We start from the raw sequence: 13,092 nt of genomic DNA on the forward strand, positions 1-13,092 counted from the left end.
TAGGATTGCATTTAATCAGGTGCTTTTCCTTTTTAACATTATTTTCTGGGCTATACATTCCTTTAGGACTTGGTATTATCTTTTATTTACTGCTAACGAATTGTAGGACCATGTTTACTGTATTTATCAGGTGTTTTGTTTGTTTCATCTAATGGCTTCCTGACTCAAAGGACTAGGCGGGATTGGAATTACAAAGGATGGTATGATGATTTTAGCATTGATTTAGGGATTAAAATGGTTGGCTTCACTGCCTGGAATTTGGGCAGACCACACTTGTATTGAACTTCAGTTTTCTCATTTGTAAAAGGTAGAATAGTAACAGATATTTATATATGTTTGTGTATATATATATATATATGTTTTTTAATCTACAGTTATAGGGTTGTTGTGAGGATTAAATTTTATATCAATCTCTATAAAAATTTAAGATTTAATGATATTGACGGTTCCCTTTTATAGTAATTTTTCAACTGCTTTGTTTATCTATGGAGTGAGGATAGTAAGGTTAGACACGTTGAATGATTAGTAAATATGAAAAATATTCATGACTGAAGAGAACTTTAATGCCTTCTCAGCTCTTCACAATTATTTTGAAGTATACAAGGGAGAACCTAATATATACACTCAGAAGTGAAAACATTTTCTAGGATGCCTCCTTTTTCTTTCTGTTCATCTAAGGGAATTTGCCTTTTACATTTTAACTAATGGAAAATATTGCCTTGGTGGAAATACAGGGATACTTCCTAATCATTAATGAAGTGCTGATGTAGAGGTTTTTGGAAGTTTTAACTTTATGAAATGCTGAAAATGAACTCAGAAATTTACTGTTGATATTTAAATAGTTCCTTTTTCACATTATAGTTTAATTCCTTTGAAAGAGCAATACATTTTTAGGGTTAAAAAACTACACCTTTCTCCCAGTCAAATGGAACCATTTATAATCTCATTTTGTACCTCTTTGCCTTTTCTTGATGTTGTATCTTTCTTCTCTGTGACTAACTCACTCTAGTAGTGTGGCTGAAGCATTGCCTTTCCTAGAAAGCCTTCCTTATACTTTCCTCCTCTTCCCTATGTGATTTAAATGTTCCTGCTCCATGTTCCTGTAGCATCCTGTGTCTACTTGTATTGTTTCATTTACTGTACTCTGCTGTAATGGCTGTTTATTTTTGTATTATTCCTGAGGGACAGAGACCATGTTTGGTCAATACTGGCAGATAGTGACGAATTAGATGTTAATTGATTGAATAAGTGTTGTACCTTAAATTATGAAATTTTATGTTTTTTGCTTTTTGAGTTAGAATTTTTGATAAGAGATTGAAGCAAGATGGTGGCTTTTCCTAAAGCAGCAATTAGATTTTCAGTAAGATTTTTGTAAGAAAATATCTTGATTTTTAAAAAATTTGCAGTGGAATATGAGAAGAATTTCCCAATTGTCTTTTGATACAGCATTGCACCTCTGCCTCCACCTCCCCTACTACCACCTTTGGCTACCAACTATCGAACTCCTTACGATGATGCATACTATTTTTATGGGGCCAGGAATACGTTGGATCCTAGTCTTGCTTACTGTAAGTTATCTGTGGGGTAAACATTATTTTCCAGTGGTTCAATCAGGAAAATTGGTTTTTGTGCAAGCAAAAATATATAAATGAGAAAAAGCTCAGCTTTACTTAATTCCAATATTATATATATATTGATTTAATAAATACTATATTTTAAAACTCAGTTATAATTCATAGTTATTTCCTTTTTATCTAGCTTTAAGAAATATTTTATGTTTTCTGGCCTTATTCTCTGCTAACTCCTAACTCAGAAGGAAATTGGATTTTTTTCCTTAGGAAACATTTTCAGTATGTGACTTTTCCTTTAGAGATAAAGTGTTATTAAGTGGGTACTCTGAAACAAATGTGTTGGTTTTCTTTTAAGATGGTTCAGGAATGATGGGAGTACAGCCTGCAGCTTATGTTACAGCTCCTGTCACCCACCAGCCAGCACAGCCTATTGTGTAAGTAGTTAAAATAATAATTTGTTTCAAGATTAATTTGTCTTCCATAGAACTTGTATTATTCAATGTGTTCTTTTATTCTTCAGAACAGATATCTTATTTTAATTTCCAGTTATTACATAACCAGTATGTTCAAAGTATTGCTTTTAAGTCAGTGTTTCATAGAAAGCACATTTAAAAAATTAAGAATAACCTCACTTTCTTTCATTAGCAAAGTCGTGTGTATAGTTATAGTTTTACATTTAAGTTCATGATCCATTTTGAATTATCTTTTGTATAAGGTGTTAGATTTTGATTGAAGGTCTTTTTTTTTTCTTCTGCTTTATGAGTGTCCAATGGCTCCCAGCACCATTTGTTGACATGATTATTTTTCCTGGGAATTGCTTTTGCACCTTTGTCAAAAATGAGCATATTCGTGTGGGTCTCTTTTTGGGATTCTCTATTCTATTCCATTGTTCTATGTGTCTATCCTTATGTTAGTATCACTTGATAATTGTAGCTCTGTGGAAGTTTGGAAATCGAGAAGTATGAGTTCTTCAAATTTGTTTTTCTTTTCCAAGATTGTTTTGGTTATACTAGGTCCTTTGTATTTCAATGTAAATTTTAGGATCAGCTGCTCAGTTTCTGCCAAAAAGCAGTTGAGATTTTGATGGAGATTATATAGAATCTGTAGATCGGTTTAATATTACCATCTTAATTTTTTTTCAATTTTTTGTAATGGTAACATACACATAACATAAAATTTATCATTTTTAAGCATTTTTAGTGTATAGTTCAGTGATGTTAAGTACATTCATATTGTTGTGTAACCATCACCACCATCAATTTCCAGAACTCTTTTCATCTTGCAAAACTGAAACTCTATACCTATTCACTATTCCCTCTCCCCTGTGCCCCTGGCACCCATATTCTACTCTCTGTTTCTATGATTTCGACTACTTTAGGTACCTCATAAAAGTGAAATCATACAATATTTATCTTTTGTGTCTGGCTTTTAAATTTTATTTATTTTTTTTTTTTGTGGTACACGGGCCTCTCACTGTTGTGGCCTCTCCCGTTGCGGAGCACAGGCTCCGGACGCGCAGGCTCAGCGGCCATGGCTCACGGGCCTAGCCGCTCCACGGCATGTGGGATCTTCTCGGACCGGGGCACGAACCCGTGTCCCTTGCATCGGCAGGCAGACTCTCAACCACTGTGCCACCAGGGAAGCACTGGCTTTTTTAACTTACCATAATGTTCTTGAGGTTCATCCATGTTGTGACCTAAGTCAAAATTTCCTTCCTTCCTTTTTTTTTTCCCCCCCACACAGCTTGCAGGATCTTACTTCCCAGAATTTCCTTTATAAGGCTGAATAATATTTGATTGTATGTATATACCATATTTTGTTTATCCATTCATCCACCAATGAATACTTGGGCTACTTCCACATTTTAGGTATTGTGAATGGGCAACTGTGAATGTGGGTATACAAGTTATCTCTTTGAGACTCTGCTTTCAATTCTTTTAAGTATATACTCAGAAGTGGAATTGCTGGATCATATGGTAATTCTATTTTTAATTTTTTGAAGAACCACTGTACTGTTTTCCACAGCAGCTGTACCATTTTATATTCCCACCAACTGTGCACAAGGGTTCCAGCTTCTCCACATTCTCACCAACACTTATTAGTTTCTGTTTTTTTGCTAGTAGCCATCCTAAGGCGGGTTAGGTGGATCTCATTGTGGTCTTGTTTGCATTTCTCTATGATTACTGATGTTGAGCGTCTTTTCATCTGCTTTTTGGCCATTTGTCTATCTTTGGAGAATGTCTTTTCAAATCCTTCTCTCATTTTTGAATTGGTTACTTTATTTTTTTGTTGTTATGTTTTAAGAGTTCTCTATATACTCTGGATATTAATCCCTTATCAGATATATAATTTGCAAATATTTTCCGCCATTCTGTGTATTATCTTTTTACACCATTGACACTATCTAGCAGTACTATAGATGCACACACATTTTTAATTTTCATGAAGTCCAGTTTGTCTATTTTTTCTTTTGTTGCCTTGCCTGTATTTAGTGTCATATCTAAGAAATCATTGCCAAATCCAACATTGTGAAGCTTTTGCCCTGTGTTTTCTTCTAAGAGTTTTATAGTTATGAGGTTTTACATTGAGGATTGTGATTTTGAGTTACCTTTTGTGTACAGTGTTAAATAAGGTTGCAACTTCATCCTTTGCATGTGGATATCATTTTCCCAGCACCATTTGTTGAAAAGACTGTTCTTTCCTCATTGTATGGTCTTGGCATCTTTGTCAAAAATCATTTGACTTTATATGTGTGAATTTATTTCTGGGTTTTCTGTTCTGTGCAGTTGGTCTATGTGTCTGTCTATATGCCAGTGCCATGCTGTTTTGATTACTGTAGCTCCGTAGTAAGTTTTGAAATCAAGAAGTGGGAGTCCTCTAGCTTGTTCTTTTCAAAATTGTTTTAGCTATTTGAGGTCTCTTGAGATTCCATATAAATTTGGGGAAGGGTTTTTCTATTTCTGCAGAAAAGGTCACTGGGATTTTTTTTTTTTTTGCGGTGTGCGGGCCTCTCACTGTTGTGGCCTCTCCCACTGTGCAGCACAGGCTCCGGACGCGCAGGCTCAGCGGCCATGGCTCACAGGCCCAGCTGCTGTGCGGCATGTGGGATCTTCCCGGACCGGGGCACGAATCCGCATCCCCTGCATCGGCAGGTGGACTCTCAACCACTGCGCCACCAGGGAAGCCCGGTCCCTGGGATTTTAATAGGGCTTGCATTGAATCTCTAGATCACTTTGGGTAGTTTTGACATTTTAACAGTATTAAGTTTTCCAATCCATGAACCAGGGGATGTGTTTCCATTTGTTTATGTCTTTAATTTCTTTCAGCAATGTTTTGTAATTTTCACCGTACAAGTCATTCACCACTTTGGTTAAGTTAAATCCTGTGTAGTCTGGGTTTTTTTGATGCTGTTGTAAATAGAACTGTTTTTGTAATTTCCTTTTCAGATTGTTTATTTTTTGTGTATAGACATTCAACTGATTTTTTTGTGTTGACTTTGTGTTCTGGTACTTTGCTGAATTCATTTTACTAACAGTTTTGTGTGTGTGTGTGTGTGTAATTGTTAGGGTTTTCTGCATATATCATCTGCAAACAGATAATTTTACCTCTTCCTTTCCAATTCGGTTGCTTTTTTTAAATATAGATTTATTTATTTATTTTTGGCTGTATTGGGTCTTCGTTGCTGCACGCAGGTTTTCTCTAGTTGCGGTGAGGGGGGTCTACTCTTCATTGAGGTGTGCGGGCTTCTCATTGCGGTCACTTCTCTTGTTGTGGAGCACAGGCTCTAGGCATGCGGGCTTCAGTAGTTGTGGCTCTTGGGCTCTAGAGCGCAGCCTTAGTAGTTGTGGTGCACGGGCTTAGCTGCTCCACGGCATGTGGGATCTTCCCGGACCAGGGCTTGAACCAGTGTCCCCTGCATTGGCGGGTGGATTCTTAATCACTGCGCCACTAGGGAAGCCCAATTTGGCTGATGTAAAAATTTTTTTCTTGCCTAATAGTTCCAGTACTATGTTGAATAGAAAGGGTGAAAGCAGGCACCTTTGCCTTGTTCCTGATCTTAGAGGAAAAGCTTTTAGTCTTTCACCATTGAGTCTGATGTTCACTTTGGATTTTTCATATGTGGTATTTATTATGTTGAGGTGGTTCCCTTCTAATTCTAGTTTGTTGAGTGTGTTTATCATGAAAGGTTGTTGTTAAATTCTGTTAAATGCTTTTTCTTTATCAATTGAGATGGTCGTGTGTTTTTTCTCCCCGTCATTCTGTTAATATTGTCTATTATACTGATCAATTTTTATATGTTGAACCATCCTTATATCCCAGGAGTAAATCCCATTTGGCCGTGGTATTTAATCCTTTTAATATGCTGATATATTTGGCTTGCTAGTATTTTGTTGGGGATTTTTACATCTGTGGTCATAAGGGATACTGGTCTATAGTTTTCTTTTCTTGTAATGTTTTTGTCTAGTTTTGAAATCAGGGATATGCTGGCCTCCTAGAATGAGTTAGGATGTGTATCCTCCTCTTCATGTTTTTGGAAAAATTGGAGAAGGACTAGTGTTCTTTAAATGTTAGGTAGAATTCATCATTGAAGGCATTAGGTCCAGGGCTTTACTCTCTCAGGAGATTTTTGATTAGGGATTCAATCCCCTTATTAGTTATAGGTTTATTCAGATTTTCTATTTCTTTGTGATTTAGTCTTACATCTTAACTATATTAAATCTCCAGTCCATGAACATGGATGTCTTAATTTATTTGGGGTTTTTAAATTTCTTTCAACAGTATTTTGTGGTTTTTAGACTGTTTAACTCTTGTTTAATTTATTCTAAAGTATTTAATACTTTTTGATGGTGTTGTGAATAGTCTTTCCTTAATTTCGTTTTTATATTATTCATTGCTAGTTTATAGAAATACAATAGAAATTTGTATATTGATCTTGTATCCTGCAGTTTTGCTGAACTCTTTTTATTATTACTGTTTTTAGTGCATTTCTTTGCATTTTTCTGTATATATGATTTTTAAAAAATAAATTTATTTATTTATTTATTTTTGGCTGTGTTGGGTTTTCATTGCTGCGTGTGGGCTTTCTCTAGTTATGGTGAGCAGGGGCTACTCTTTGTTGCAGTGCATGGCTTTCTCATTGCGGTGGCTTCTCTTCTTGTGGAACACGGGCTCCAGGCTCACAAGTTTCAGTAGTTGTGGGTCGCGGGCTCTAGAGCACAGGCTCAGTAGTTGTGGCACCCAGGCTTAGTTGCTCTGCGGCATGTGGGATCTTCCCAGACCAGGGCTCGAACCTGTGTGCCCTGCACTGGCAGGCGGATTCTTAACCACTGTGCCACCAGGGAAGTTCTCTGTATATATGATTATGACATCAGTTAATAGAGGTTACTTCTTCCTTTTCAATCTAATGCTTTTTATTTCTTTTTCTTGCTTAATTGCCCTGCCTAGGGCTGCCAGTACGATGTTGAATAGATATTATGAGAGTGGGCATTTTTATCTTACTCTGTTCTTAGGTGGAAGGCATTCAGTCTTTAACCATTAAGTATGATGTTAGTTGCAGGTTTTTCATAATTGCTTTTATTAGCTTGAGGAAGTTCCTTTGTATTCTTTGTTGATTATTTTTATCAAGAAGGGGTATTTAGTGTATTCTTTCAAAATTTTACTAACTTGGAAGTTGAATTTTGCGAAATGCTTTTTCTGCATCTATTGAGATGATCCTGTGGTTTTTGTTCTTTATTCTGTTAATGTGATGTAGTATATTTATTGGTTTCAGGTATATTAAATCAACCTTGCATTCCTGTGATAAATCTCACATGGTCATGGAGTATAATCCTTTACATATCTTGCTAGATTTTTCAGTTTACTAATTTTTTGTTGAGGATTTTTATCTCTGTATTCATGAGTGTTACTGGTCTTTGGTTTTTGTTTTCTTTTGATGTTTGTTTGATTTTGGTATCAGGATGATACTAGCCTAATAGAATTAGTTGGATGCATTCTTCCATTTTCTATTACTTTGGAGAGTGTGTGAAGGATTGTTGCTAATTCTTCTTTCAGTGTGGTAGAATTCACCAGGAAGCCAGTTGATCCTCATCTTTTCTTTATGGGTAATTTTTTGATTACTAATTTAATCTCTTTCCTTGTCATTGGTTAATTTCATATTTAAAATATTGTTCTTGCATCGGTTCTGGTAGTTTGTGTCTTTCTAGAATTTGCCCATTTCATCAAGATAATCTAATGTGTTGGCATACAGTTCTTCATAGTTTTCTCTTATAATCTTTTTCATTTTAATAAAGTCAGTAGTGATGTTTCTTTTATTTTTTTATTTCAGTAATTTTAGTCTTCTTATTTTCATTCTGGCTAAACATTTATCAATCTTGTTGATCTTGTCAAAGGATCAGCTATTGATTTAGTTGATTTTCTCTCTTGTGCTTCTGGTCTCCATTTATTTCTCCTCTAATCTTTTTTTTTTCTGTACGTGGGCCTCTCACTGTTGTGGCCTCTCCCATCGCGGAGCACAGGCTCTGGACGCGCAGGCTCAGTGGCCATGACTCACGGGTCTAGCCGCTCTGTGGCATGTGGGATCTTCCCGGACTGGGGCACGAACCCGTGTCCCCTGCATTGGCAGGCGGACTCTCAACCACTGTGCCACCAGAGAAGCCCTCTCCTCTAATCTTTTTATTTCCTTCTTTCTGTTTACTTTGGGTTCAGTTTGCTCTTATATTTTCTAGTTTTTGAAGGTGGAAGTTTAGGTTATTTAAATATAGTGTCTTCTTTTTAAATATATACACACTACAACTATAAATTTTCTTTTTATTACTGTTTTAGCTTCAGTCCTTAAATTTTATACATTGTGTTTTCATTTATCTCAAAGTATTTTTCAGTTTCTCATTTGATTTGTTCATTGATCCATTGGTTAGTTTGGAGTATGTTGTTTAATTTCCACACAATTGTGAATTTCCCAAATTTCCTTTTGCTACTCATTTTTAATATAATTCCATTGCGGTTAGAGAACATATTTTGTATTATTTCAATCCTTTTAAATTTATTGAGGCTTATTTCATGACCTAACCTGTGGTCTGTGCTAGAGAATATTTCATATGTGCTTGAGAAGAATGTGTGTTATACTGTTTTGGGGCAGGTAGTTTTATCAATGTGACTTAGATCTAGCTGGTTTATAGTGTTTTTTATTTTCTGTTTCCTTGTTGAGCTTTTATGCAGTTTTTCTATTATTAGAAGTAGCGTATTGAAGGCTTCAGTTATTATTTTTGATTTATTTATTTCTGTCTTCAGTTCTGTTTTTGTTTCCTGTGTTTTGAGTCTGTAGTTATGTACATATATGGTTATAATTGTTATGTCTTACTGATCAGTTGACCCCTTTATTGGTATAAAAGATCCTTTCTTTGTCTCTAGTAACAATTTTTGACTTAACATATATTTTGTCTGTTAACAGTACTGCTACTCTTGTTCTTTTCAGTTGCTGTTTGCATGATATATAATTTTCTGTGTTTTAACCTCAGTGTAGTCTTTGAATCTAAAGTGTGTCTCTATGTAGACAGCATACATTTGCATCCTACCTCCCACCCCCTTCAATTCTGCTAGCGTTTGCTTGTATTTACATTTAATGTAATTCCTGTTAAGGTAGGATCTCTGTCAGCCATTTTGCTATATATGTATCTTTTAAAAGTATATTTTATGTCTTTTTTGTTTCTCTGGTTCTCCATTAATTCCTTTTCTTTGATGTTAAATATAGCATTCCATTTTAATTCTCTTGCTTCTTTTAGTGTAATTTTTGTATTATTTTCTTTGTGGTTTCCTTGCAGATTGAAATTAATATTTTAATTTAAAAGAACTGAGTTCAGATTAACACCAATTTAATTTCAGTAGTATACAAAAATTTTTCTTTAATATAATGCCATTCCTTTCCTTTTTTTTTTTAAATTGACTCATTCTACTCCATTCCAAGCCTTATCTTTTTTTCTCACATCTTCATTGGAGTATAATTGCTTTACAATGGTGTGTTAATTTCTGCTTTATAATGAAGTGAATCAGCTATACATATATCCCCATATCCCCTCTCTCTTGCATCTCCCTCCCACCCTCCCTACCTTTCCTTCTTCTTGATGCCATTGTTGTCAGACAAAGTGTATCTTTATACACTTAAGCTCCTCAACACAATTTTATAACCCTTCCTTCCTTCCTTTATGTAGTTGTCTTTTAAATCAGATAGAGAAGAATACAGTTACAAATAAAAACATATTTGTAATATCTTTTTTAAAAATTTATTTTTAAAAATTTATTTATTATTTATTTTTGGCTGCATTGGGTCTTTGTTGCTGTGTGCGGGCTTTCTCTAGTTGCGGCGAGCAAGAGCTACTCTTCATTGTGGCGCACGAGCGTCTCATTGCAGTGGCTTCTCATGTTGCGGAACATGGGCTCTAAGCACGCGGGCTTCAGTAGTTGTGGCACACGGGCTCAGGAGTTGTGGCTCGTGGGCTCTAGAGCATGGGCTCAGTAGTTGTGGCACACGGGCTTAGTTGCTCTGTGGCATGTGGGATCTTCCTGGACCAGGGCTCGAACCCATGTCCCCTGCATTGGCAGGCAGATTCTTAACCACTGCACCACCAGGGAAGTCCCATATTTGTATTATCTTTCATCTTTACCTATGTGGTTACTGTTACTGGTGGTCTTTATTTCTTTGTGTTTACTCCAGTTACTGTTGAGTGTTCTTTATTTCAACCTGAAGTGCTCCATTCAGTATTTCGTATAAGACAGGTCTGTTAGTGATGACTTCTCTGATTTTTATTTAATAATGTTCTAATTTCACTTTTATTTTTGAGGCATAGTTTTCCTGGATATAAAATTCTTGGTTGACTTTTTTTTTTCTATTAGAACTTTGAATATGTCATCTCATTGCCTGCTGGTTTCTGATGAGCTGTTAATCTTATTGAAGATCCCTTGTATGTGATGAGTTATTTTCTTGCTGCTTTTGAGATTCTTTCTTTGTCTTTGGGTACGTTGACTATGATGTGTATAGATGTGGATCTCTGAGTCTTTCGCATAATTTCTAAGAAGTACGAGCCCTGGATTACCAGGGAAAAAGGAGAAAAGGAAGCTTGAGAGGAGCCTTCAGTTGTTAGGGAATCATTGCTCCTACTTTACCCAACACTTAGAACCTCTTACCTTTGACACAATTCCCATCCCATGCCTCCATAAACAGGGCAAGGTTTTAGGGATTTTATTAGTCGTATACCATCAATACCATCAATAAAATCTATGACTCAGTGAACAAAAGAGAAAAGTGTGTATAAGTTTACGTATTTTTTCCATTTCTTTATTTTTAGTTTTGAATGGTGGTTATCTTTGCTGTTTGTTTTATGTGCTTTCTTTGTGTACTCTTTCAGAAATACATTTCTTGAAATGTGGAAGCAATATCACTCTTTAAGCAAAAATGATTGGAAAATTGATGAGAGACAGAATTATAGGAGGATGATACAAATTTGTTTAACGGAGGAGGGTAAAAAGTACAGAGATTATTAATGAAGCTACCAGTGTCTGAGTAAGAAAAAGGGAAATTCCCAAAGCAGTTGGTAAAATAGAAAGTGAAGATTAGGGACTTTCAATACTTTTCCATGGAAAATGTGACGTTCATATTCAGAAATGACAAAATATACAAGGATATAAACCATAAGTGGGAATGGGCTTGCAAAAAAAGAATGACAGAGAGCTCAGATTAGGAATTGTTAGGCAAAATATAAAATGGTCATATTGATCATGTTTATATCAGGGCATAAGAAACTATGAAGAATGACCAACAGATTTGAAATAGAACTAACTAGATATTTTAGTAAAAATTTTAAATAATTGAGAGTAGTAAGTCAATGGATGGGCCTTAATAGCAGATTTGACATACCCAAAATGAGAATTAATAAGTTGGAGCAATGGTTTTCAAATGTGGTTCCCAGAGTAGCAGCATTATGGTAACATGTTGGAAATGCATACTCTCAGGCCCCATCCTACCTATGAATCAGAAACTCTATGCTGGGGCCCAACAACTTGTGTTCAATAAGCTTTCCTGGTGATTCTGATGTACACTAAAGTTTGAGAACCTCTGAACTAGTAGATCTGAAGAAATTCAGCCAGAATGGGGAGAAAAAGACATGGAAAATATGAAAAAGGGGGTAAAAATTATGGCACTATAAAGGTTTAAGTGTAACTAATTGGAATTCTAGAAATAGAGAGAGAATGAGATAGAAGAAGTATTTGAAGAGATGATATCTTAAAATTATCTACAATTGATAAAAGGTCCTAATCTATACATTCTAGAAGCCTAATACCTCTCAAACAGGAGAAATAAAAGAATTCCATACCAACACAATCATAGTAAAACTTCAGAACATAAATGAAATACAGAGGAACTTAAAATCAGCCAGAAAGAAAAGACATTACTTTCAAATGAACTCTAGGAAGGAATTCAGAAGATAACTATAGATAACGTCAATTTGTTGAGATGATTTTGTACTCAGCAAAGTTATTTTTCATGAATGAGATTGAAATAAAAATATTTTAAGAGAAACAGCTGAATTTGCCGCTAGCAGACCCTTAGTAAGTACAATTCTAAATGCAGAAGGAAGGTCACATACGGGAGGTCTGAGTTACATGAAGGAGTAGAAAGAAAAAAATGTGGTAAATATGTAGATGGAATTAAATAAATATTATGTATGGTAAAATTATAATGGGTTTAAAAGTAAGTAAAATTAAGAGTAATTAATAGGAATAGCATGTAATTTGGATGGGGTTAGATGGAGTTAATGTGTTTAAAAATCTTTGTATCATTTGTGAGCATTGTAAAGATTTCGATTAGCTTTAGTCTTTGATAAGTTATGTATGGGTGTTATATTTCTAGGATAACCACTAAAAATATATGGACAAAAGATGCAACTTACTAATGTGCTAGAGGAAAAAAGAAATCCAAAAGGAGGCAAAAAAAAGAGAGAACAAAAAGAAACATTGAACGGTTTAAGGAGCCTATTTAATCTGATTGTAAGTCCAAATTAAATGGCAAAATTAAATTTGATGTTAGTAAATGGTAAAGTATATAGGTCAGAGAGAAAGCTTGTCATACTAGTTGCAGAAGCAAAATCCAGGTACATGTTACTTATAAGATATACTTGAGCAAGTGGTAGAGAAAAGTTGAAAGTAAAAGGGTACAGATATACTAGGAGACTATGAATTATACTAAAATTTGTTTACCTATAGTAACATTAGATGAAATGGATTTTTCAGTCATAAAGGTTTGTTTGGGACAAAGAGGATCCATTCATAAAGAATAGAGGTTCATTTTAGCAGGATAATATAACAGAAATTTTTATGCACCTGAAAACATCATCTCAAAATTCATAAAGCAAAAATTTAAAGAACTGCAGGTAAAAGTTGACAAATATAGTATCCTAATGTGAGACTTTATTACTTCTTTATATAAGTGTTAGATAAAGCAGAAAATAATAAAGTTAGAGAATAATTTACT

The 13,092-nt window shown here is 34.9% G+C and overlaps 1 protein-coding gene across 3 annotated transcripts in view; it reads left to right on the forward strand.

Annotated features, from left to right (window-relative positions):
- The window catches only part of CSPP1 (centrosome and spindle pole associated protein 1), a 105,487-nt gene that overhangs the window by 35,886 nt on the left and 56,509 nt on the right, over positions 1-13,092 (forward strand). For all 3 annotated transcript variants that reach the window (XM_065895016.1, XM_065895018.1, XM_065895019.1), the window contains 2 exons: positions 1,447-1,568; positions 1,927-2,005. In XM_065895016.1, the coding sequence (XP_065751088.1) occupies positions 1,447-1,568; positions 1,927-2,005 (201 nt within the window). The remainder of the gene's footprint in view (positions 1-1,446; positions 1,569-1,926; positions 2,006-13,092) is intronic.

Source organism: Phocoena phocoena, chromosome 17, assembly GCF_963924675.1.
Source record: "Phocoena phocoena chromosome 17, mPhoPho1.1, whole genome shotgun sequence".
Lineage (NCBI taxonomy): Eukaryota > Metazoa > Chordata > Mammalia > Artiodactyla > Phocoenidae > Phocoena > Phocoena phocoena.